At 47.6% G+C, this 25,473-nt stretch overlaps 1 protein-coding gene across 2 annotated transcripts; it reads left to right on the top strand.

Annotated features, from left to right (window-relative positions):
* The first annotated feature begins 2,186 nt into the window (after positions 1–2,186).
* Positions 2,187–15,463, top strand: TRMT10B (tRNA methyltransferase 10B). Of its 2 annotated transcripts, none has more exons than XM_044439643.1 (9): positions 2,187–2,338; positions 4,636–4,849; positions 6,349–6,457; positions 8,081–8,205; positions 9,114–9,266; positions 11,983–12,061; positions 12,771–12,838; positions 13,923–14,046; positions 15,137–15,463. In XM_044439643.1, the coding sequence occupies exons 2-9, from the start codon at positions 4,655–4,657 to the stop codon at positions 15,241–15,243; spliced, it is 960 nt and encodes a 319-aa protein (XP_044295578.1). In that variant the 5' UTR covers positions 2,187–2,338; positions 4,636–4,654; the 3' UTR covers positions 15,244–15,463. The 2 variants fall into 2 exon arrangements, with proteins under 2 accessions (XP_044295578.1, XP_044295579.1); XM_044439644.1 differs by lacking the exon at positions 15,137–15,463 and adding an exon at positions 14,897–15,086.
* The last annotated feature ends 10,010 nt before the right edge of the window (positions 15,464–25,473 follow it).

Genomic DNA, 25,473 nt, shown 5'->3' with positions numbered 1-25,473 from the left:
TGAATGGAAAATATTCTGGGGCTCTGCCGCTGAGCCGCCGCCCTTTTGGTAAGATTGAACACCGCTGCTAAGCCTCTCTCTGAAAGGTTTAGCCAGTGCAACGCAGAAAACACCTTACCAGGGCACTACAACCTGTTGACAAATTGTAAGGCTCCCCCTGTCCGCCCCGAGATCCTCAGGGCATTGTTTTTCTGGAGAGGTCAGTGAGATCAACTAAAATATCTATCGATCTTTACAATAATGCTTCACAAATGCATTTTATATAACTCTTCACAAGAGTCAGGTGAAACTGGCTGTAATAAATGGTACTCACTTTCAAGTACATATAGATAGATATCAAGAAGCTGAGCATCATGTGACTGCTAAGTTTGGTAAATTCAAATTCGAGACAATGAAAAAGAGCAAACAGTTTATGGGTATGTGAGCATTGTCAGGGTATCTTGACAGCAGCTGCAAGAATGCACAAATGGGACAAAATGAAAGTCATTTTGTATATCAGCAGATTTATTGAAAGAGCACCCAGGCACCCTCTGCAGAGAATTCGAACTTAAAACAGCCCTGCCTGGTAGAGGTGAAACCAACTACAAACTTCCAGAACATACACAGAGTGTTTTATAGCTTCTAAGTCACATGTACACAGCAGCAGGGTAGGTGATGGCAAAATAAGGGGAACACAGTCAAAAGAATGTGAGATTTGCAGGGGGGACTACAGGACATTGACATAACAATTTGGGAAGGCTGGGATTATTGTGTTCTAGCTGTGAGTTTGATCCTGCAAATTAGGGTAATTGCAATTCTGCCAGAAAACTAACCGGGCAGCCTTATCAGCTGTTGCTGCTGTTAGCAAAAGAATTGGCAGGGATTAACTTCCCTTCAGCATCACAGGCAAGCTGAGAATGCCAATCTTTTAAAGTAACAACATTATACAGAAGCCTGGCTTGGAATCCTGGTACTTTCTGAGAAAGAGGTTCAGGGATACTATAGGTTTGATTTTATAATACAAAGGCACATATAAGCAACCATTTTTACCAGGATTTATCTGAATTTCTCCAACAGCAGTTAGGCTAATTATTAGTTATTATTAAGACTTTATGCCAAGGCAAAGTCCTTGTAATGAAAGAAGTGTTGAAGTCCAAGATTTATGATAGGGGCCCAACATTTTTGGATTTAAAAATATAGTTTATTTTCACTAATATATTTTGCAGGGATAAAATGTAAACCTGTGACATTCTGAGGCAAAGAACTCAACTTTAAAACAATAATGCTACCAACAACTCACCACAGTTAGTTCTAGGGATTTGTGGAGGACTGTCCCACTGTTTTTGCATTAAGGTTGTGGTGTCAGTAAATCAATGGCCATCGGTTCACCACTCTGTTTGATGTCAGACAAATATCCCTTGAAAGCTATAGCATCTATTGATTTATTATGCTGTCCAAGAATCATGAACAAAATGATTATTTGTCAAGTTCAAAATGAATCATACTAGCTAGGATATGTGAAATAGAAAGGAAGACCTTGGCATTTGTTTGTGCCCATCATGTGTACCAAGGGGAAAAGACTTGCTTTTCAAGAAGAAAGTCCAAACCACAATCCCCAACATTTCCAGCTAGAAGAAACCTAACATTAGGGGTGTGTGTGTGTGTGTCTTAAAGGACCAGAATAGATTCTAGAAAGCTAGGTGGAAAAGAGTCCCTTAGGAGGAGACACATTTTAATTTCATGTGTACTGGAGTCAAGATGTTGAAGTTTTATTTATTTATTTAAGGGTTTGTTGCAAGAATACTCCTTGGAATTGTTACTCAAGAGCATATGTCTCAGTGCATTGGATTTCCTTTCTAGTAAGCATGCATAGGTAGAGTCTCTAGGGTCCCAGGGGAAGAGGACAGAAACCTGAAGCTCTAGGGCGGAAGCATGTTAAAGACATCCCCCAAAGTTTTCTAACACGCTTCTTAAGTGTGGTATGCGAAAGCGGGAGAGCACTCGTGAAAACATTTAAGAACCAGTAATCAAAACATAAAACAGCTCGCCTCCAAATCAAATAATACAATTTGGAATACACACAAATCGATCACTCTCCTAAACTTTCCCACTACTACTGAATTGGAGCCATTCGCATATGAACTACAGTTCCCAGGCTGCAACTGGCTCGTTCGTATTAGTGACGTTAGAGGAAGTCTCACTTGATGATGTTCCCTGCTTTATGGAGCAGCGTGCGCGTTTGCAAGGAAGCCGCTCGAAGTGGGTCTGTCTCCTTTTGAAACAAGAGCGTCTGTAACTACTTTTTTTTAGTCTGAAGGCACTGCTGATTAGATATCCTGTTATTCTGACTGTAAGGGAGGTGAGTAACAAACGCTCAGTCTTTACATTAATTAGCAATAAACACACACAAGCACGGTAAGGAAGCCTCAGTCAACCTCATTCTTAAGGGCTCAATCCTATGCGTGTTTAAACAGAAGAAGTCCTATAAGTCCCAGGTTGCCCCAGCTAACCATGCTGTCTGTGGAATGCTGGGAATTGCGGGTCGTTTTTCTGCCTAAACATGCACAGGATTGCCCCTAAATTAGCGCTGCCCTCCCCTCAAGGAAATACTGGTCTTGTTAATATGGAACCGCGGAAACCATCCCAACTCTTCCAGTCCTGTTATGTAGAATGCAGGACTCACTGGAGAAGGCAGCAGCTGAAGGAGAAGACCAAATATGAGACGTACTGACTCCATATTGTAAGCTCTATTAACAATTTAAGGAGCTCATAATACCAATGCCACCTGAGCACATCCAGAAATGGGAAAGGGGGAAACAGGATCACACCCCCTACAAGGTACATGTGGGGCACTAGTGTAGAGCAGAGACGGTTTGGCATTCTGGGATTATCTGGAGGGATAGGTCCCCTTCTCCTGGAACCCGCCCCCACCATGTCCTGATTGCCCATCATTTGGTTGACTCCTGATTTTCCCCTTCTGAAAGGTTGGAATGCCTCTCCCTAGGCTTTATTATTGGCCACTAGAGAGCCAGTGGGGATAGTGGTTAAGAGTGCAGGAATGGGACTTGAGAAATCTAGGGTCTGGTCCCCACATGGTTGTGAAGCTTAGTGGGTGACTTTGGGCCAGTCACTCACTTTCAGCCTAACCTGCCTCACCAGTTTGTTGTTCTGAGGATGAAATGGAGAGGAGGAGAACCTCAGAAACTGCCTTAAGTTCCTTGCAAGAAGCAGAAAAGTGGAGTGTAATAATAATCATAATAACAGCTTTATTACTATGGATGACGATGATAATGATAAAGCAGCTTCAAGCTGAAACCTGCTGGTGTTTTGGCCCTGCCCTTTTGATTTTGGTCCCATCCACCATGAACATGCTGTTGCTGATCATTCCTCTTCAGGTCAAAAGAGGTGTTATACTCCAGGCGTAAAGGGGCTGTAAATGTACTAGCTTCCTCCATGCAAGATGGAATCCCCCTCTGTGCATGCATCACCCCTTCCTGTGGCTGGCCTGTTTGAGCTCACAGCACCCTTCGTGGTTGTGTGAACATGTAGGAGGTGTCACATGAATCCCCTCTCCCACTTCCCGAATGAATGTCCCTCCTGCATGATTTCCAACAGGATCTGAAAGGGGGTGATTATCCTTTGCATGCATGACAGTAGGTGGCTGCTCAGGCATCTTTACACTTGCATGTCTGTTGCTGAACCCCCAGACTTGATAACTTGTAGCTCCCCCGAACAAGCAGTGCATCTTAGGTGAAATGCAAGCTCCATTTACGGCGTTGACTCTCCCATCTGATGATGTGGACAATGGCCATGAAAGCCAGTGTCCTAACAACTCTGAGAGCCTTTAAGGTGCCGCAAGGCTCTTCATTTCTTTTGCTGCAACCATTTAATAAGCCTACCATTCTGGTAATCTGCCATGGTGTGTTCGCACATGCAAAGCACCCTCTTCACTGTGCAGATGTTCAGGGAATGTGGGTTTGGTGGGGATGCAGGATGATGGCACCTTCTGTCCCCAGAAGGTGTGTTGTAGTCCTTGGTGCGCTTGCACCCAGATGGGCACATCTCATAATGTTCTGAGTGGCTTGAGGCCTTTTACATGTTGGCCCTAAAAAAGACCAGATAGTGGCCCACTGTGATGAATTTGCACAGCACTTTGAGATAGAATTGCTCAGATCTGGCAGTTTGTCAATTCTTAAGACCATGTCCCGCATTATAAGCAATGTTACTCTAATTTATGTTTTATTTGTTTCAATGAGTCTACTCTAAATAGGACTAACATAGGATAGAAACAGAGAGTCAGAAGGGGTCTCCCGAGCCATCTAGTCTGACCCCTGGCTCCAGCTAGCTTCGTTCATGACATGCCCACCATGTGCATGTCCAAGAATGTAACAGGATGTAGCTCTCTAAGATGACTGTAGCAGGCACACAGAGCAGGGTCATAATGTTGGGGTGTTCTCTAACCCAGGGCTCTTTAGGACACTGCAGGCTAGGCACATAAGACCTGCAGGACCAGGATGGAGGCACCAGTTTCTTGGCTCCGTACAAGCCCATGTCTAATATCCAGCACTCTTGTCAGGAGGGCCAATTCTGCCCTATCAGGTTAAAATAAGTGGCTCAGCATTTAGCGCCTTATTTTTTTCTCCTCCCCCAATTTAGCCTGCAAGGGCTTAGAGGAATGATGACCTGCCCTACGAACGAAATGGAGCAAAGCACCTGTGGTGAGCAGCATGATCAACAGCAGGGTCCTGGAGCTGCCTGCCATGAAGATGGAGAAAACCTCTGGGACCCCTTTGGGCTTCTGCAGATTGACACGGGTTGCGCAAGCTCCAGGAGCCAGTTTGCAGGGAACGAGAATGAGAACTGGTGCTCGGTATGTTCACTGCTGACCTTGGTTTTGGGCAATGAGCAGAGACTGCCACGTAGCTGCAGTCTTCCATGTGGACAGCGGTGGCTGGTGGTACAAATGAGGTTTTGACACTCGGCATTGCTAGTTTGGACATTTTTAGCAGTGGAATCGCCTATTCTGCTCCTGAATTTCTGTGCAGCGTGTGGCGGCAATAGTGGGGGTGCATTCCCTGGCCCAGGGGTGAGGGGGGGGGGGGGCGGGCTAGAAGGGCAATGCACCTCCCACCCAGTACTGTAGCGCTTGATGTTTCAGTCTACTACTTGTGCCACCGTCAGTCTCGCCATCCTAGCCATCATCATCTCGATCCTGTCACATGAATGCTGAAGAATGATAGGAAAAATACAAAGCGTCAATAAATAAAAATAAAAATCCTGTTCTAGTACTAGCCTGTCAGGCATCTGTGTGCTTTGCCACGGCAACAGCTCGCTTAGATCAGAGGTTGATGGTGGGTCGGCCCTCTTTCAAGTGGCTGTGCTGCCGAGTCCAGGCCAAGGAGCTTCAGCTGCAAGGACCTGGGGATTGTCCTTTTCACTGTGCCTTTGATTCCCTCCAAAATGCCACCATTTCCTTCACCAATTGGATGCTGCCAGAACAAAATGTTTCAAGGGCTTACATTTTCTAGTTACAGCGCAGGGGCTGGAAATCCCCACCCTCTGCATTCTTTCTATGGATTCCATTGCCATTGGCCCTTAGTTTGGGATCTACAACTCTAAAAACAAATAGCAAATTGTATTAATGTCTAAACCGTTCTATTCAACTCCCTTGCAAGGGTACCAAAAAGGTGCTTGACAGCACGTCACGTGCATGTCTTTACTCAGAGGTAGGGCCTGCTGGATTCAGAGATGCTTTGTCCAAGGAATGTGTGTTGTTTTCTCAAGAAACAGTGATGAGGAGGGGAACAAGACATGAGCATCTGTGCCAGTGTTTCTCCTCTTTCCAGTTTTACTCCTTGCTCAAGCAAAGATCAAGAAAGGATGTTTGATCTTTGCTGGAGCAAGAAAGAAAGCTGAAAAGTCTCTGTCAAAGGCCAGGCAAATTTTAGAGCCATGAGAGTGTCACATTTCACTGTCCTAGTCAGAAGTTTCCCCAGTGCTTCCAACTAACAGTCTGGGCATATCTGTGGGGGGCATTTTGCTCCAGTAATTCTTTTCCCATCGGAAAATGCATCTTATCCACGCAAAAGAGGACGGAGGAAAAGTATGATAATCCAAAGGGTGCATGTTGAATATCTTCTGCACGTTGTAAGCTGCCCTGAGGCTTCGGCGAATGGGGCGGCATAAAAATGTCTTAATAAATAAAATGTCTATTTCAGCCATGAGTTTTGAAGGTGGGATGCAGAATTGTGTACATTCTGAGGATGCCTGGACTTAGTCATCCCCCAGAGGACCTGATCCTGAGTTGATGGATGTTGAATAGCCCCTACCCCATAAGTACTTTAGACATTTCTGTTTCTTTATAATTAGAGAAATGCTTTGAGGAAACAGAGGCACTGGGAGAAGATCATTGCAGCAAAGAAGAACAAAAGGAAATGTGAGAGAGAACGGCGCAAAGCTAAGCATGCTGAAGAGAAGGGTATGGAGATCAATTGGGTATCTGTCCAGCTTCTTAGTTAGCAGGCCAAGGTGCTTGCTACCAGAGACAGAGCAGCAAGTGAAGGTCTTCACCTGGGGGCCCATTGGTTTCTATGGAAACTTGTGAGGTGTTCTTCAGTGAGAAGCTTAGTCATGATGGACAAGCATACCTGAAAGATAGTTGGACCAAAGTCACTGACCTTCTGTGATATACAGATGCAGAAAAGGGTAGGGTGTATTTTTGAGCAGAGGACTCTGGGGTTCCTCAGCCGTGGCTATTGCTCTGTTGAGCTTAGTAAGGAAGATATTGCAGAACCCTCTGCAATTGGCTTGGTTCTTCAGCAGAGCAGCTTCCCTGAAGCTTGGAAGATTGAGGGCCATTGTCCAAAGAGCTTCTTGCCTTATGCATTGGTTTTCCTGTTACTTCTTTAAAAAATGCCCTTCACTTCCATATATAGATAATTTTATACATGGCAACTCAGATGAAGTTAAGTACACTCGGACAGGACAGTTGTCCAAAATGATCACCCGCACAAGCAAAACAGACATTCAGATAAGAGGAACACATTTATAGTTCTTGCATATGCACACACTTATACACAAACATGATACTTTGTATAAGAACTGGGACTGTTGGTGTTAATTTTATTTCATACTGTCCAATAGCTGAAGCTCTCTGGGTACTATACAACAATTAGTAAAATGCAATAAAATACAATATACAATGTGAATAACAGTGAAAATAGAATTTCACTAAAAATTGAAATCCAGTTTTAACAACTTATAAGGCAGATTCACGCAGCTTGGCCTCCTAAAACAGCTGGAAGTACCATCCCTGGTATGATTTGATGCTGTTAAATGCCTCCAGGTAGACAGGCATCAGCCTGCTGCTGTGAAACAGTAGTAAAGTTGGTGTCAGGCAAGCCTCTGTGGGAAGTTCCTTTTATATTTTGGGGGCCACCACAGAGAAGGCCATCCTCCTTCATGCCACCAACTGAGCTTCCCTTGGAGGTCCCAGTTGGAAGAAGTTGTTCATAGGGTTATTATTTGTAGGGTTTTGATAGGTTGTGGTGGGGGAGGCACTCCATGCTGAATTCCACTGTCAGGTTTTAGGGAAAAAAATGGCACCTAGAATGTCCACAGATTTCTTACTGTTTAGTAGCATTGTGTGCTTTTATATTGTGTACAATACTGTATTTTTAATTTCTGTAAATCATCCGGAGAGTTTTTGGCTGTTGGTCGGTTTAGAAATGTAAGAAATGAAATGTAGGTGAGAAATCCTACTGGCTTCATTAGATCAGCCAAACTAGTGCCCTCCAGATAATTTGCCTATGACTCCCATCACCCCAGCTGTCATTAGCCATGGCTGAGGATCATGGGGGCGATTGTCAGACACACCTGGAAGGTGCTAGGTTGAGAAAAGCTGCCGTATATATGCTCTTGTGCCAAAAGATTTTAACTTGTGAGCAGTTTTGACCAAGCAACCTGCCTGTGGGCCTCTTCATACGGTGCATTGAGGGCCAAACCATGTGCCCCCCTGCAATTGAACATTTAATCTGATTTAAGCTGGATGCTCCTTGTTTTCTTCTTGTTCCCTCCTCCACCTCTCATGTCTGTGTTTTAGGTGCTGCTCCCCAGCTCAGTAAGCGGGATTTAAAAATGGTGGTGAAACAGCGCCTCCTGGAGGCGAAGGAAACAGGCCCCTGGTTGTGCATCGATTTGAGTATGACCGGACACATGACGAAAAAGGTAGTGGCACTGGATTCCCAACCCCTGGCTGCCTTCTGGAATGATGGACTGGTTTTTTTTTCCGGATGGGGTATTGTGGGTCTCTCTATAAGAGAGAGAACTTGAGAGAACTTGCTGCACTCATTGCCAGATGGGGCATAACTTAGTTCTGTGGATGAAAGGGGGGGGTGTCTGCCCTCTTCCTCATGTCCAAACAGCAACAAACTCGGCACTTTCAAAACTTGTATGCCAGGCTGGAAGCTTTCCGTAACATGCTAGCTTTGTACATGCAGGAAGATTTCTTTTATTCCCCAGTGGGCGTTCCAGTATTCCTGCCACCCCTGTGCTCTGGTGATCCAGACCGATGAACATTCACATCAGCTCTTGTTCGCACCATATGTCTTGAAGTTCTGTGGCTCAAAGGGCAAGGGAGCTCTGCTCCAAGACATATTTTGACCTTTACAGGGCCACCATCATTGTGACCTCTTTCCAGCTCACCCGAGTACAGACTGGGGCACTGCACAGCTCGGCTGTTTTTCACTTCAGGGACACAGTGACTGGCTGGTTCTTACATGTGTGTGAGGAAGGCCTTGTGCATTTTTCTTCTTGGAATGGATGGGAAAAGGTGTGGAGAGGGCTTTTGATGGTGATGGTGGAGGAGAGATCCTGGCATGCAATTTGAGGATGGTATTGCCAGGTGGCGGAAACTTCTATTGGTAGATCTGTTTTACTGGTCAGGTCTGGCGGGGAGCAGAAACTCACTGAGGCCAAGCACTCTGTGGAGCTCCTCTCTGTCTATTGCTCTGCCATGAGTCCAGAGGAGCTGTGCTGCACTTTGCATTTGGGAGGGTTCCAGAGTGAGCTAGTGGTGGAAAGCCAGTCCTTCTGAGGAGCTCTCTGTTTGTTTTCTTTTTCTTTTCCCTGGGAAGGAAATTGGCCGTCTTGCTGCACAGATAAGGCGACTGTATGGCTCAAACAAGAAAGCTCAGAATCCCTTTTGGATCTACCTCACTGGATTTGTGAAAAACAGCCCAATTTATGATGCATGCCTACGGATGAACGATGGATTTGCTAGCTATCTTGTAAGTAGATCTCCTGAATCCCACCTCAAAAAGTAATATATTGGAGTGAGAAGAACCATTTCTTGCTCAGGTCATTTGTCAATATAAGTGTTCAGATTTGCCCTCTTTGTCCATAGCATTTTATATAGTCAACCTACTAATTAACAGATCATGTAACAGTGGAGCTGGATGCTGTAATACATGGAGTTCTCGGTATCTTAAGCTGCAATTCTGTGCAGTTCCTTACAAGAGAATCAGTCCCACCTGGAATTGATGGGAATTATTTCTGAGCAAACACATATTAGATTTGTGTTCTGTTAAGGGCATAATCAGTATATACTGTTTGTGTTGCACTGATGAAGAAATGTTGACTGTTGAGGAAGACTTTTGGTCTGGGGATTACAGAAAATCCCAATAATGGGAGCTCAGATAGTATGTATGCCACATAGGAAAGGGAGCACCAAGTCCAGGAGGTCACCAGCTTGGTTAAACAGCAGTGTCAAGGAAGCTTGTTGCAGCAAAAAAGAAAATGGAAGTCTTGTCTAAATGAGGAAAACAGAAGGGAGCACAAACTCGCTCAAAGCAAATGCAAGCAGATGATAAAAGGTTTTAAAAATGGAGGCACATATTGATATTGTGAAAAAAATCAAGGCCAACAATAAAGAATTCTGTAAATATATCAGAAGAAGGAGATGAGCTACAGATGCAATGTGGACCACTGGGTGAAAATGGAATTAAAGGAGCATTAAAGGAGGATAAAGGAGATTGCAGAGAAGCTGAATGAATTCTTTTCATCTGTCTTCACAGCTGAGGATACAGGACAGATAGCTCGGTCTGAAGTGATGTTTTCAAGAAGGGAGCCTGAGGAATTAAGGCAGATAGTGATGACAGAAGATGAAATTATTGACCTAATGGACAATCTGAAAGTTGAGGGATACTCTGGGCAGCAGGTTTGCCACTGTGTGAATGGAACGCTGGGCTAGAGGGACCTTTGGTCTGATCCAGCATGATTTCCTTATGTTCTGGAGGTGTTGGGTGTTCTTTATCAAGTAATTTGGTACTTTTGAGTGGCTATGTTGCCCTTGTGTGCAGTCTTCAGCTCCGTAGGCAAAACAGTTGCAAGACTCCAGAGGAACCAGGGTGCCCAATGAGAAAAAGCTGAAGGAGTTGGATGTATTTAGCCTGGAGACGAGGGCATTCACAGGTGCTGCAACAGCCATCTTCAAACATTCAGAGGGCTGCTGAGTGGGGGATGGAGCAAATTTCCTCTCTCTTGCTCCAGAAGATAGGATAGTACCATTTACAAGAAATCGGATTTTAGCTGAAGTTTAAGTAGTATGTCCCAATGGCACGAGATTTTTTCAGTGACACATGTGGTCACAGTTTCTTGTGTCTCTCCTCCATTGGAGGCATTTAAGCAGAGGCTGTGGATGGATACCGAGGAAGGTGCTCTAGAAGTGGTCCCTTTGCAATGGTCTTAGGTTGGGCTAGATACTCTGAGGTCTCTTCTATTTACTAAAGCAAATTCTCCAGCCTGGTGGACTCCAGATGTTTTGCACTGCAGCTCCAACACTCCTGGCCATTGCCCACGCTGGCTGGGGCTGATGGGAATAGAAATCCAAACCATCTAGAGGGCACCAAGTTGGGGAAGGCTGTACTAAAGTGTGAATTAAATGGCACTGGCTCATGCTTTGAATGTGGCTTGGTGCAGCGCTCTGTCTAAAAAGCGATACCCATGGGTTTAAGAAATAAGAGATGTGATAAAAGTAGTATGCTGATTAAGCTCAGTGGAAGAAACTGAAATGATTCGAAAGATGCCCTTGCAAGCTCAGTCACCAGTCTTTCCAGTCCAGCATCACATTTCCACCAGTGGTGAGCTAGATGATACTGGCTTGCAGGTTGTGGAAACAGGAGCTTAACAGCTCCTGACAGATATTTCCTTTATGTATTTCCTCTTTTTTTAAAAATAGAATGACCCACACGTTCTGCCCAGATGTTCGATTCTCTTCCATGACCTTCAGTGCACTCTTAGTTCCACCAGTTCCATTCACCGTGAACAAGCTCGCCATGTGGTACCAGCTGCCATGAGTGGTGATCTAATGTAGCCCTCGCAGAGCAGCCAAGTGTAAACCTATCTTAACTGTGAGTCTCAAAGGCAGAGTTTGTGGTGGAGGCATCGGTGAGAAACTCTCATTTCACTCAAGGTCCCAGGGGTGGAGAAGGAAAAAGAAAACTCCACTGGATTTTGAGATCCTGAAATGGCTCCACCTTCTCCATCGCATATGTTTTAAACTGAGAATAAATGCTAACTTGAGGGACATACAGTGTTGCATGAATGAACTTCTGCTCATGCAATACTTCCTCCCACAATACTCCCCAAATTTACTCTGGAAGGTTCTCCCAATCCTCTGGAGCAGACTTTGGGTGTGGAGTGCCGAGGGCTGCAGAGGTGGGAGGCATTTTGTTCTGCTGAGAGTGCCTGCTAGATTCAGCCCTTTTCTCAGGATATGTGTTTGCTTGTTTGATTAGGAAACTATTATTTAGCAGGCCTCGGGAAAGTAAATACTCTTGCCTAGGAAGTGCCCTTCAGCCGTAAAATGTGTGCCAACCCCTGAGTAAAATGGCAGTAGATTAGTACCTCTAATGCACCTCTTTTCTGGGCTGAGCAAACCTGCTTAAAGTCCCTTGCCAAAGGACTTCTAAAACTCTGATTAAGATGGGTCATATTATTTTTCAGATGGATGTTACTCCAGAAAGCTATCTTGACCTGTTTCCTTTAAAAACAATTGTTTACCTCACTCCAGACTCAGAGAATGGTATGTTGTAACTTCGTTTCTATAGTGTCTATTAAAGTGTTTACTTCTTTTAAATGAATAATAATTTTCATAGGAAATTTAGAGCAGAGGTGAGCAAAGACCAGATCTCCAGATGGTTTTAATCTCCAATTTCTGCATTCTTTTGGAAGTTGAAGTCCAACATTTCTTGACATTTGCCTTCTGCCCACTTCTGATTGATTAGAACATAGATTTTTGAAGTATGCTTCAAATTATCTTGTCCAAAATTGTCTCAAATATAGTTCTTGCTTACTTTGTGTTCTGCTCTTAACTATTTGGATACATCTTTCTGGCTTTAGCATCACTGTGCTATTTCCTTGAACCACTGACATAGTACCATGTTTCATGATACTATGCTAGACAAGTCACCCATGAATCCATCTTAGACAGTGAGTCTTTAGATGCACTCTTTACAAGAGAAAAAAGATGTAAAGAAAAAAGGCTAGGGGCATTCTCAGTGTAACAAGCCTCGGTATTTTCTGGTGCGTTTCTCCCCACCTTATATATGCGAGAGGAACACTCTTAGTGAAAGCTTTGATTGTTGGTTTCTAGATCACATACTTGCTTACTTGCATCCATCAACTTCGTGTGTTTGCAGCTGACAATTTTTGTCTTTACATGTCACTGTTGCCTTTTTGATATTTGGATCTGTGTAACTGACTGATCAGTTTTACTATTCCTTGCATTCTAGCTCTTGAGGAGGTCGATCCTCAAAAAGTGCATATCCTTGGAGGACTGGTAGATGAAAGCATCCAAAAGGTAAGTGTGCATTGTACATATTGTAACGGTGCTTTTACATTCTGGATATCATCAGCCTTAACATTGGTCAGGCTGGCTTATACCTGTGCTCCAGTATTCTGTTTTCCTACTGTGGCCTGTATTGGATGCTTCAGAAAGGTGAAGCTATATTTTTAAGTAAGGCTTAAAGTGGAGAGAAGTAAATGAGACTTGCGCCTTTAATAGCTACTCAGAAGAGAATATTTCTGCAGATGTAGCCTTCCTTTCTACAGCTCTTTATTCAGCTTCTTGCTAGTGTGAAACAGCATTAAAGGATCTTCATGTGCATAATAGGGTGACCAGATGGAACTATATTTTTTGCAGCTGCATAGAATTGGGAGCTTAGGCAGATGCAGCTTTTCTTACCTTCAGAAGCTGCCTTTACCAGCATTTCATATGTTACACAATGATAAAAGCAGTCTTTGCCACATCCAGATGTATTGGGAGTTTTAGCTCACAATCCCCAGTTTGGGAGGATGGTGGGAATTGTGATCCAACACCTTTGGGAGGCATGCGGTTGGAGTACGTTGAGTGAAAGGTGCAGGAGCCCTTTTCCCACACCCCTACTCACCTGGGATTTTCCTCTTGGCATTGATGAACCATAATAGTGAAATAGAACCTCCATGGCTTGGCTTTTGTAGGTTGTGTACAAACCAGACAAGCACCTCTTGGCCACTGCTAGAGACTGTATGCTGGGTGAAACAAACCCTTGCAGTGTTCCAGAAGGGTGCATCGCTTGTTTGGTCCTCCTTTGCATCTGATTGTCCTAGTAGCAGGTTAAATGGTGTCCTTCTGGAGGATGCACTTGTTCAAAGTCACCATCAGGACTTTGTTATAACCTCTGGCAAGAATCCAGAAGTTTTAGAAGGCAGTCAAGTTAGGTGCATGAGTGGCAGTGCTGAGAGCTGGAAATAAGGTCAGTAGTGTGATTGTTGTAGCTTTTTAGTCTGATAGCTGCTACAGTCACTGGGAGGCTTCGCACTGCCTAGGTGTTCCTTCTTGGAACTGGCCCGAGTGTTCATTTTTATGCTTTTTCCTCTTTGCAATATATCATTTGCACTTGCAGAGGCTCACCTTTCAAATTGCCCGGGAGAAACAGGTGCAGACAGCCCGGCTGCCAATCCAAGAATACATGGTAAAGAACGTCAATGCAAAAAACTATCACTCGACGACTCTAGCGATCAACCAAGGTGAGGCTCTTATACCGCCTGATGGATGCTCATTGAAATGTGCCTTGCAGAGTTGACCACCTTCAACTCTGCACCTCAGCTTAGAGCTGCTGTTTCACTCAAGAGGGTATCAGGGAAAAGCCCTGCAAGTGGCACACGCTGAGCACTGTCCCGTTTGAACTGCACAACCATCATGAAATGGTATGGTCAGAGTCCCAACAGCGAACTTCAAGGCCTCTTAACACAGCGATGTTATGTGGAAAGGTTGGGCACGTTCACCTAGGAGCTCGCATGAAGAGTTGTGCTATTGGGGCAGAAACAATCCATTGACAGAACTCTTCTCTGGTGCACTTTATTGTCTTGGATTATTCCTCAAAGTGCCATGGGGGCCTGTGGTAAACAAAGGGCATAGTTCAGCCCAAGTTAAGCTCCCATTGTCTCTTCTAGGACCGAGGTAAGCATGTTCCTGATGCTACTGTTGACATCAGTGGGTCATGCAAACTTTGACTGGATCTTGCCGAAGCGTCCCTCCCACAGCAAGGTTACTTTTAAAAATTAAGCTGCTGTGACCATTTTGCACAGCTCGTTTGTGCGCATCATTGTTTTGGATTGCGAGCACTGTTCCGGGGGACTAGAGCATCACACTCCTGCCTTCACAGGATCGTTGCTTCTCTTTAGCCTTGCATAACCTGCAGATCTATGACTGAAGTGGTGGAGCTGTCCTGTGAGATATAGGAAATAGGTAGTGGTCGTTCATCTTTGAAATGTGTTGTTTTGGGATAATAGGGAAACCTAGAGCAGCCTTCCTCAACTTGGTACTCCCCAAATGTGTTGATTTACTACCATGCATGTTTATTGCCCACGTTGACAGGGGCTGAGGGGAACTGAAGACCAAAACTGCTGGAAGACACCAAGTTAGCCTGGACTATAAATGGGTTCCTGAAAGGATCTGTCCACTTCATGGCAAATTGCTTAGAAATAACTTCTTAGCACATCTTCTTTTAATAGTCTAATCTGTTCAGAACTGCAATGGGTTCCATATAAACCATGATTATATCTCATCTTTCTTCCAATTTCCAGTAATCTTTGAAATCAAATATGTTTCTCTTAGTGTTTGATGCCTTATTAACTTTCTACGAGACCAAGAGCTGGGAAGAAGCCCTTAAAGCTGCAGTTTCTCCTGGAAAGGGCTATGTTCTTCGCGGGACAACTTCATGACAAAAGCAGCCTGCTTCCAAGTGTGGAAGATGGTCCTAGTGACCAAGGATGGTTTAATGTCTGTCTGCCATAATTTTGAACGACTGAACTGCTCTGTTTTTGTTTGTCATACTTGGAAAAGACTAGGACCAATCAGTTTCTTGCTCGTGGTGAATCCATGTTGGGAGGAGTAAAAATATACGCTGACTTCTTTTGCATGCACTGTATGCCACCAACAGCAAGATAGGCAGGTTGCTTACCTGTGTCATTCTTTGAGTGGTCTTCTGTGCATTCACACATCTGGGCATTGCCACACAGCGCAAGGCCTGGACTGGAAAGAGAATTCTGTAGCTAAATGTCATGGATTGGGTGGGAGCCCCTGCCCCTTCCAGAGCCTTGGATAAGAAGGGGGCCTCCCGCCTGCTTCTCCAGTTGTCTTGGAGACTGCAGCCTCTCTGAGTGACCAAACAGGGTGTGAGGCCAGCCCCTGCCCCTGCCCACAGATGAGCCCATGTGGTAGGGAGAGAGGATGTGGCGATCTGACAACAGCCAGTGGGGCGGAGGGTGGGTTGTGTGAATGCACTGAAACAACAGTTACATGTAAGTGACCTGCCTTTCTTCTTTGTGGTCTGTGGGTCAACACATTTGGGCAACTAGCAAGCTCATCCTTCGAGGATGGAGGGGCTGTCGTCATTGCAGGACAGCTAAGAAGATTGCCCTGCCAAAGGCATAGTCCTGCATTGGTATGTCGAACCTGTAGTGCCGGATGAAGGTCGATGGTGTGGACCATGTGGCAGCCTTGCAGATATCGTGGAGAGGGATTCCAGCCAGGGAAGTGGCAGGTGTAGCCTGCGCTCTCATGGGGTATGTGTGGGGGCGTGTGGGAAGGTCGAGCCCTGTCATCTCGCAGGCTAGGGAGATGGTACTGGATATCCACTTGGAGAGTCTCTGGGGCAAGACAGTGTCCCCCTTGTTCTGGCTGTTGTAGCGGATGAAAAGACGACTTGTGTGGCAGAGCTGTTGTGTGCATGACATGTAGAAGGCAAGGGCTCTGCAAACGTCCAGGCAGAGGAGCAATGGCTGTAGCGGGGTGGATGGGCCTGGGAAGAAGGCTGCGAGGATGATGTCTTGGTTCATGTGGAAGGTGGAGGTGACCTTGGGCCAGAACTGCAGGTCTGTGTGGAGAACGACCTTGTCCTTGGGGACGGTGAGGCGAGGGGCGTTGACCCTAACTGCAGCAACCACCTTGGTAATCGGGCGGGAGGAGGACATAGAAAAGGATCCCATCCCAACTCAGGAGACAAGCAAGGTATACTACCGATAGCGTGGTGGCCATGAAGCCCAGGAGTCCCTGTATCGTGTGAGCAGTGGAACAGGCCGCAGTCCTGACGACTGTGGCAAGGGAGGTGAGAGTCAATCCATGGTTGTGGGAGGAGCACTTTCGCAGGTAGGGAATCCAGGTGAACCCTTCTGAAGAGGATGAACTGGGTAAGGGAGAGAATAGACTTGTCAAGGTTAATGCAACGGCCCAAGGTCTGCAGGAGTGAGCAAGGTTCTCTTTGAATGGGGCTGTGAAGAGCCAGTCATCCAGCTGTAGGTGGGCACAGGCCACCGCCGTGCACTTGGTGAAGATGCATGGCATGGTGGCTAGGCCAAGGGTGAGGACAGAGAACTGAAAGGTTTCCTGCCCCATGCAGAGTCTGAGGAAGGGCCTGTAGGCATGGTTAACAGAGATGTGGAAATGGGTATCTTTGAGGTCAGTGCAGGCAAACCAGCCTCCCTGCCTGAGCGGCGGGGGGGGGGGGGGGCTTGCAGAGTGGTCATCCTGAACCTCTTGGGGAGCTGGGGGTGGGACTGCCTGGACTTGACCCTCAGTGTCGGGCGCCTGTTGTCCTGATGCTAAGGGGGGAATTTTTGCTTGGTCTGGAAATCCTGCCTCTTAGGGAGAGCAGGTGCCTTGGCCTTGAAAGAGTGATCAGAGAAGAAGGGATGGCAGCTGGTGCCAAGATGGGCCCCTTGGCACTTATGCAGTTGAGGGTGCAGGGTGAACCTGGTATGCTTGGCGGTGGTTCTGGCCTTGCGAACAGTGTCCATGCTCTCATCAGTTCTGGTATTGAAGAGTCCCTCCCCACCAAGTGGCATATCCTCAAAGCAGGCGCAGGACTCCTGAGGAGAGCTGCGGAGTGGAACCAGGCATGGTGATGGTAGCAGTGGCCCCTGCTAGTGCCTGCCCTTTGGAGTCCATGTGGTCCTGTGCCGCCTCTAGTTGGTATCTGGAGAGTTTCTCTGCCTCCACCTGAAGCAAACAAGCTGCATCACATTGCTTGCTGGGAGGTGCTGCGCCAAGGACCTAGTCTTGTCCCAGAGAAACATCTGGTCTCTGGCCACGGCCACCTCGTGCTTGGACAAGTGAAGGCCCAGTGAGGCTGCAGAGTAGGCTATTCAGGCCAAGCTATCCAGGTGTCGCCCCTCCCTGCTGGTGCAGAGAGCTCCTGATGGGAGGTCCCCTGCATCAGCTCATGTATAGTAAGAGTTGGGCTTGGGGTGCTGAGTCAGAAAAAGGGAGCAAGTGGTGCAAGGCCTGGTATGTAGATTCAGTGGAACACAAGCTGGCAAGGCCCGTTGCAGGAGATTTCCAAGCTTGCTTGGAAACAGAAGGAAACGGAATGGGGGCAGGAACAGAGTGGTTTGCGATCAGGGCCCCGAAAAAGGAAGTCTGCTGTGGGCTCCGCAGGCTGGGAAACCTAAAGGCCGAGGTCGTCGGCCATGTGCAGGTCTAGAGGCATGAAACATCTCCTTTCCCTCACGTTCAAGTCCAGCTCTTGCTCCTGGGCCTGGGTTATGGGAGAGCATGGCCAGGGAGCAGGTAAGAGACAGCAGGCAGAGTCAGGGGAGCAAATGTGACCTGAATCCGAGGTGGAGGATCTACAGCAGCTGGATGGCGATGCCTCCCTTCTTGGGATCGGCGAGTAGAGCAACGCCAGCTGGATGGAGCTGTGGGAGCACTGGGTATGCTGGTGGGCCCCATGGTCGTGCAGGATAGGTCTGGAGTGGGTTGGCTTGGGGGGTCACCGATAGAGGTGCCTGAAACCTGCATGGTCTCCAGAGTGGTAGACTGGGATGGCACTGGGGTCTCCTGGAATGGTAGACCAGGTCTCCACGATATGCCCCTAGCTGAGGCAGAGGAGGCATAAAGAAGATTATACTTTGTTTCCACTGAGGGGGCACAACACCTGTTTTGTCTATTTCTGAGAAGAGCCTAGTCAGAATTGGTGCCCACCAGGAATTGTTCAGCTTGTACACCTCTGGGGGAATCATATGCTCACCAGGAGCTTTTCCAGGGGCCAGAGTAGATATTAGCTGCTTGCACTCAGATTTTGAGACACCTGGCCACTCTGGTAGCATGCTTAATTCAGTGGAGGCTATTGCTGTTGATTTGGTGTTTGGGCAGCTATAAACGGAGGAGAAATGTTGGGTCCAGCTTGTGTTGAGATGCATGCATAGGCATGGTATGGTGTATGGGAATGCCTTTAGCCACCAGTTCCCAAAATTTCTTCCCATTTTTTTTTGAGTTAGTCTAAGGACAAGTTTCCTCCATTGATCCCTATAATACAATAGCTTCTTCATCTTTAATCATTTCTTATACTGGGATTGAAATTGGATCAATAGCTGGATCAGGAAATCTGTCCTTCCCTCTCTAACTCTCCTCTGTAGCTTTCTTAGATCTTGTCTTTTGTTCCTGTGGTCTTGGTCGTACCATCCCTTTCCTATATTATTCCTTCTGGGGAGATAGGTGGTAGTAAGCTAGGAGGTTAGCACACTGTTAATCGATCTAAAATGTAATATATGTTGGAGTTTGGATGTAATGCAGACTGCCTTTGATCCATCATCTGTGGGGTGTTCAGAAAGGTAGTAATTTTCTCGCTGAGATCAGGGTACCATCTAGGGCAGGGGTGGGCAATTAATTTTCCTATGGGGCCACATGAGAATCTTTGACAGTTGTTAAGGGCCGGACCAATACACTTACAGCTCTGCTCAATATATATCTATAAAAACAGTAAATGAAACATTACAATGATACAATGAAAATGTGGAGCACAGAACAACACTAATGAATATTCACAAAAACATTAACATTACATGAAAAACAATAAATTCAATTCAATTTTACTTATATAGCGCAAATTTACAACATATGTAATCTCCCAGTGCTTAACATAGTAAGGTACAGACCTTACGAATTAGAACAGAGAAACGGAAAACTCAACAATCCAAGTTGCCTTTGGATTCCCTATAAATGGATCCAGCTTTGTTTGTTTGCATTACCTCAGTTCTTTTGTTGTTGTTGTTCAGTGAGAGAAATCTAGTCTGTTTTGGGCTTCAACAAGTGCACTGAAGTCAGGTTGAATATCTATGGTGGATATGCGAAGAACAGCACTCAAGATCAAGATCAAGACAACTTTCTCTCTGTGAAAATTTACGTATGGAGGATTTACACGGAGAGCGCAGAGCTCACTAGCCCTTCGAGCTGATGTAACTGCTATAAGGAACGCCGTCTTCCAGGAAACAAGGCGTAAATCAATTGTTGCTAAGGGTTCGAAGGGAGCTCTTGTAAGCGCTTGTAAGACCATGGAAAGACTCCAGGTAGGCATCACTGGTCTAACTGTCGGGTTAAGGTTATGAAGTCCCTTAAGAAATCTCTTTACAATTGGTTGAGAAAAAATGGGTGAACCTTCAACTGTGCCACAGTAATAGGAGATTGCTGCCGTGTACACTTTAATGGAAGACGATTTCAGTACGGACTGGTGCAGTTCTAATAGAAACTGAAGGATTTGATATATGGATGCAGCACGTGGAGAAAACGAATGAGACTCGGCAAAGGCAGAAAATGGTCATTTAGCCGCGTATGACTTCCGCATAGATGGCTTCAATGCAGAATCAAGAATGTGCTTGATATCCGGATGAAAAGTTGTTGGATCCGATGACGTGTGGAAAATGAACGAATTCGAAGCGCGAAACAATGCATCGGATCCGGAGGCAGGATCCGAGTTGCTTATAGATGCTGTCAGTACAGATGCCGTATTAAGAGTTATCGGATTCTCCAGGCTGTTAATTTCAGCGACATTAAATCTGGATGGTGAAGTGTGCCCTCTCGTTGGGTTATGAGGTATGGAAGGAGTGGAAGATGGAGATATTCTCCATGAGAGATGTGGACAAGCATAGAAAACTAGGCTTGGCGTGGCCACCAAGGGGTTATCAGCAGACCTGTGGCCCCATTGTGTATTATCTTCGATATCACTCTCATAATGAGGGGAATCGGGGGGAAAGCGTAAAAGTTCAGGTTGCTCCAAGGGATCATGAAGGCATCCCCTAAGGATCCATGCCCAATTCCCGCTCTCTAGCAAAAAATGTCGCACACCCTGTTCTGTCGAGTGGCGAGTAAGTCAACGTCGGGGAAACCCCAGCGACGGAAGAGATGGTCGCATGTCTGGGGGTCTAGTTCCCATTCGTGAGATGTGGCCATGCATCTGCTCAGAAGATCCACTTCTACATTGTCCGTACCGGTGAGATGTACCGCCATCGGAGTAATGCCCCTCAGGATGCACCATTCCCAGATTCGCATTGACAGTCCGGCCAACTTTGTTCCGCCTTGCTTGTTCAGATAAAAAACGGTAGCAATGTTGTCCGAGGTTATCATCAGTGCAGTCACATCAACAGCAAAAGCAAGGTCTGCCATCCAGTCTGCATCTGAGAGCTCGGTGATGTCCCTGCCTTTCTTCTCACAAAACTCTTGAATCTCTGCTCTCAGATCCCATAGTCTTTTAAGCACCTTGCCCAGGCTGAGCCATCTGACAGCTGTCTGATAACTGAGGTCACCATGTTCACTCCCATGCTTCTCCAAAAAGACAACAAACTGTCTGTGATTAAGTGCTCTTGCCCTGATGAAGTTAACAACTTTAGTTACAACATCAATCACGTGGTTGATTTTTAGCACTGACTTGCACAACACCTCCTGATGTATAACACAATGCAACAATATCAGTTTCTGTTCTGGGTTTATTTCAGTCACTTTATCTTGCATCCACTTCAAAAGTCCGACATTTTTCCCTGTCAAATTTGGACAGCCATCAGTTGTAACACAGACCAAATTCTCCCATTTTAGTCCCAGTTTGTTTGTTTGTTTGTTTATTACAACATTTTTATGCCGCCCCATTCGCCGAAGCCTCGGGGCGGCTTACAACAATAAGTTAAAAAATAATTATAACAATAATTTAAAAAATATAAACATTAAGTTAAAAATACAAAAATACCAATATAAAATAAGCCGCCCTGGCCAGATAAAATCCGATAACATTAACAATTAAATAAAAAGGTCTTTGCCTGGCGCCAAAAAACAAATAACGACGGCACCAGGCGGACCTCTCTCGGGAGCGCATTCCATAACTTAGGCGCCACCGCAGAGAAAGCCCTCCTCCGAGTACCCACCCTCCTAATTTCTCTCACGGAGGGCTCCCGGAGAAGGGCCTCTCCTGCCGATCTCAGGGGGCGACTGGGCATATATGGAAGTAAGCGTTCCTTCAGGTAACCAGGACCCAAGCCGTTTAGGGCTTTATAGGTCATCACCAACACCTTGAATTGGGCCCAGACTTCAATGGGGAGCCAGTGAAGCTGACGGAGAACTGGAGTCATGTGAACATAACGTCCAGTCCCCGTCAGCAGCCTGGCAGCTCTATTCTGAACCAATTGAAGTATCTGGACCGTCTTCAAGGGTAGCCCCACGTAGAGCGTGTTACAGAAGTCAAGACGGGAAGTCACCAGCGCATGAGTCACTGTTGCAAGGCAGTCGTACTCCAGGTAGGGACGCAGCTGATGAATCAGCTGAAGCTGGAGGAAAGTGCTCCTCGCCGCTGTTGTCACCTGAGCTTCAAGTGAAAGCTCCGGGTCGAGGAGCGCTCCCAAGCTGCGGACCTTGTCCCTAGGAGGGAGTGCAACCCCGTTCAGGACAAGGTTCAATTCACCTTCTCTGAAGCCCGAACCGCCAACCAACAGGACCTCCGTCTTGTCTGGATTGAGCTTCAGTTTATTGGCCCTCATCCAGCCTATTACCTCGGCCAGGCACCGGTTCAGTACAGCCACTGCCTCACCTGGATTGGTGGAAAATGAGAGGTAGAGCTGGGTATCATCAGCGTACTGATGGTTCCACAGCCCACACCTCCTGATGACCTCTCCCAGCGGTTTCATGTAGATGTTGAACAGCAAAGGGGACAAAATGGACCCCTGCGGTACTCCATGGCAAAGCTGCCATGGCACAGAGCCATAGTCCCCCAGCACCACCTTCTGGAATCGGCCGTTGAGATAGGAGTGGAACCACCGCAAGGCGGTGCCTCCGACCCCCAATCCCGCAAGCCTATCCAGAAGGATACCATGGTCGATGGTATCGAAAGCCGCTGAGAGGTCCAGGAGAACCAACAGGGACGGACTCCCCCTGTCCTTCTCCCTGCACAGGTCATCGTACAGGGCAACCAAGGCAGATTCAGTACCGTACCCGGGTCTGAAGCCGGACTGAAATGGGTCCAGATAATCAGTTTCATCCAAGAGTGCTTGGAGTTGTCCCGCCACCACCTGCTCTAACACCTTGCCCAGAAACGGGATGTTGGCCACTGGTCTATAATTAGTGGCCATCCCTGGATCCAGTGACGCCTTCTTCAGGACCGGTCGGACTACCGCCTCCTTTAAAGGGGCAGGCACCCGACCCTCCCTCAGAGAAGCGTTAACCACTTCCAAGATCCAGGTTCCAATCCCGTGCTTGGAATCCTTTATTAACCAAGACGGGCAAGGGTCCAAAAGGCAAGTGGTAGGACGTACTCGTCCAAGCACCTTGTCCACATCATCGGGCTGCAATAACTGAAATTCATCCAATAATTCTGGACCAGATGGTAGCGTTGGTGTCTCCCTTAAAACCTCTGAATCAATAGTGGAATCCAGCTCGTGACAAATCTGAGCGATTTTCTCCCTAAAATGCCCGGCAAAGTCGTCACAGCGGGCCTTTGAGGGTGGAATCAGCTCTTCTTTCGGACCTGGACGAACCAGGCCTTGCACCACTTGAAAGAGCTCCGCCGGACGGCATTGTGAGGAGGCAATGGAAGCGGAAAAGAATCTCTTTTTCGCCGCCCTCACCGCCACAGCATAGGCCTGATAGTGGGCTCTTAAGTGTGTTCGGTCAGATTCATCCCGTGATTTCCTCCACCTATGCTCTAGCCGTCTCCCAACCTGCTTCATCGCCCTCAATTCTGGGGTGTACCAAGGGGAACAGCAGGCTGTGCCCGGTGGGAGAGGACGCTTAGGAGCAATCGTATCTACAGCCCTGGTCATCCCCCCATTCCACAGTTCGACCGAGCCTCCACAGGAGCACCTGTCTTGTCAGCCGGAAACTCCCCCAGGGCCTTCAGGAATCCTTCTGGATCCATCCGGCTCCGGGGGTGGACCCACACAATCGGGTCTGCACCCTTACAGAGGGAGATGTCGCTCTCGAGCACAAACCTCACCAGGAAGTGATCTGACCATGACAGGGGAGTCAAGCATAAATTCCTCACCCTCAGACCACCCTCTTCCTGCCCCGTCGAGAAAACCAGGTCCAGAGTGTGTCCACGTTCATGGGTCGGGCCGGTGACATGTTGAGACAGCCCCATGGCCGTCATGGAGGCCATGAAGTCCTGAGCCGCCCTGGTCAGACTAGCCTCAGCATGGAGATTGAAGTCCCCCAGGACCAACATCCTGGGGGTCCTCAACACCAGGTCCGAGACAGTCTCCGTCAGCTCAGGCAGGGAGACTGTTGGGCAGAAGGGTGCACGGTACACCAACAGAATCCCCAGTCTGTTTCGGTCGCCCAACACCAGGTAGAGACACTCCAGCCCTGGTCTCGAAGGGACAGGAAGTCCCGTGAGAGAGATGGAGGCTCGGTAAACCAAAGCGACCCCCCCTCCCCTCCCCTCCGGCCGTGAACAGTGCTGGACCATATACCCGGGCGGGCACAATTGGTAGAGGGCAACATCCCCCCCCCCTCCCGCCCAGGTCTCCGTTATACAGGCCAGGTCGGCCCCCTCATCCACAATCAAGTCATGGATGAGGGCAGATTTGTTATTGGCCGACCTGGCATTAAACAACAGCACTGTCAGGCCCGAGGGGCGACTGACAAGACTCCCTGGCACCTTCTGGCTGGGAGCAAAACCAGAAGTAGGGACAGGTGTCAGCCATCTGTCCCTCCTCCTTCTATGCGGACACATTAAGCTCCCACCGCTGTTACGTCCATTGCCCATCACCACACCAATGGCGGCGCCAGTGCGCTCCCCAGGAAACTCAAGCGGCAACATGGCCAGGGATGACTCCATAAAACAATTTAAAACGCTTTAAAATTATAAAAACATTTAAAAGTCGCCGCTCAACAGGAGGGCCTAACACAACAAAAGTGCAAGTCCCCTGGCCAGCCCAGCCCCCCTTGGCTCCCCCGAACGGCCCCCCCAAACGGCGGCGACCGCCCTTTGGCCGACGCCCTTCGGCCGCCGGCCCCGGCCGCTGGCCCCGGCCGCTGCCGGCGCTTTCTAGCTGCCGGCTGCCCGACGCCCCGCCCTGTCCGGGCACGCCTGCCACATGTGCAGGGGCGTGGCAGGGCAGTCAGGTAGCGGTGGAATCGGCGGCGCGGTGCGGTCTTTCGGCGCAGTCTTCCGGCGCGGTCTTCTGGCGCGGTCTTTCACGGCGCTTCTGCCAGGTGTTGTTCCTCCCGCCGGCGCTCCCCTCGGCGGCGCTTTCTAGCCGCCCGACGCCCAGCCCGTCTGGGCACGCCTGCCACATGTGCAGGGGCGTGGCAGGGCAGTCAGGTAGCGGTGGAATCGGCGGCGCGGCGCGGTCTTTCGGTGCAGTCTTTGGGCGCGGGCGTGGTGCGGTCTCTCGCGGCGCTGTCTGCCGGGTGTTGTTCCTTATGAAAGTTCAAATAAGGTGGATCTACTTGCAATGCGCAAAGTTCACTAGCTCTACGCACTGATGTGACAGCTACAAGAAAGGCTGTCTTCCAGGATACAAGTTGATCTTCCAGGATCAACAGTTGCTAAAGGTTCAAAAGGGGGTCTTGTTAGTGCTTGGAGAACAACTGAAAGACTCCAGGTAGGCATGACAGGTCGAATTGAAGGATGGAGGTTCTGTAATCCTTTAAAGAACCTAATAAGAGGTTGTGAAAACACCGATGAGCCCTGTATT

This window comes from Varanus komodoensis, unplaced genomic scaffold (genome assembly GCF_004798865.1).
Source record: "Varanus komodoensis strain SLA01 unplaced genomic scaffold, ASM479886v1 scaffold35, whole genome shotgun sequence".
NCBI classification, from domain to species: domain Eukaryota; kingdom Metazoa; phylum Chordata; class Lepidosauria; order Squamata; family Varanidae; genus Varanus; species Varanus komodoensis.
Note: the sequence above shows the minus strand (reverse complement) of the source record. Positions and strands in the feature narration are given on the sequence as shown.

Coding starts and splice junctions, on each gene's coding strand:
- TRMT10B (XM_044439643.1), top strand. CDS start 4,655: ATGATGACCTGCCCTACGAACGAAATGGAGCAAAGCACCTGTGGTGAG. Junction 4,850..6,348: donor AGAATGAGAACTGGTGCTCG/GTATGTTCACTG, acceptor CTTTATAATTAG/AGAAATGCTTTGAGGAAACA. Junction 6,458..8,080: donor TAAGCATGCTGAAGAGAAGG/GTATGGAGATCA, acceptor TCTGTGTTTTAG/GTGCTGCTCCCCAGCTCAGT.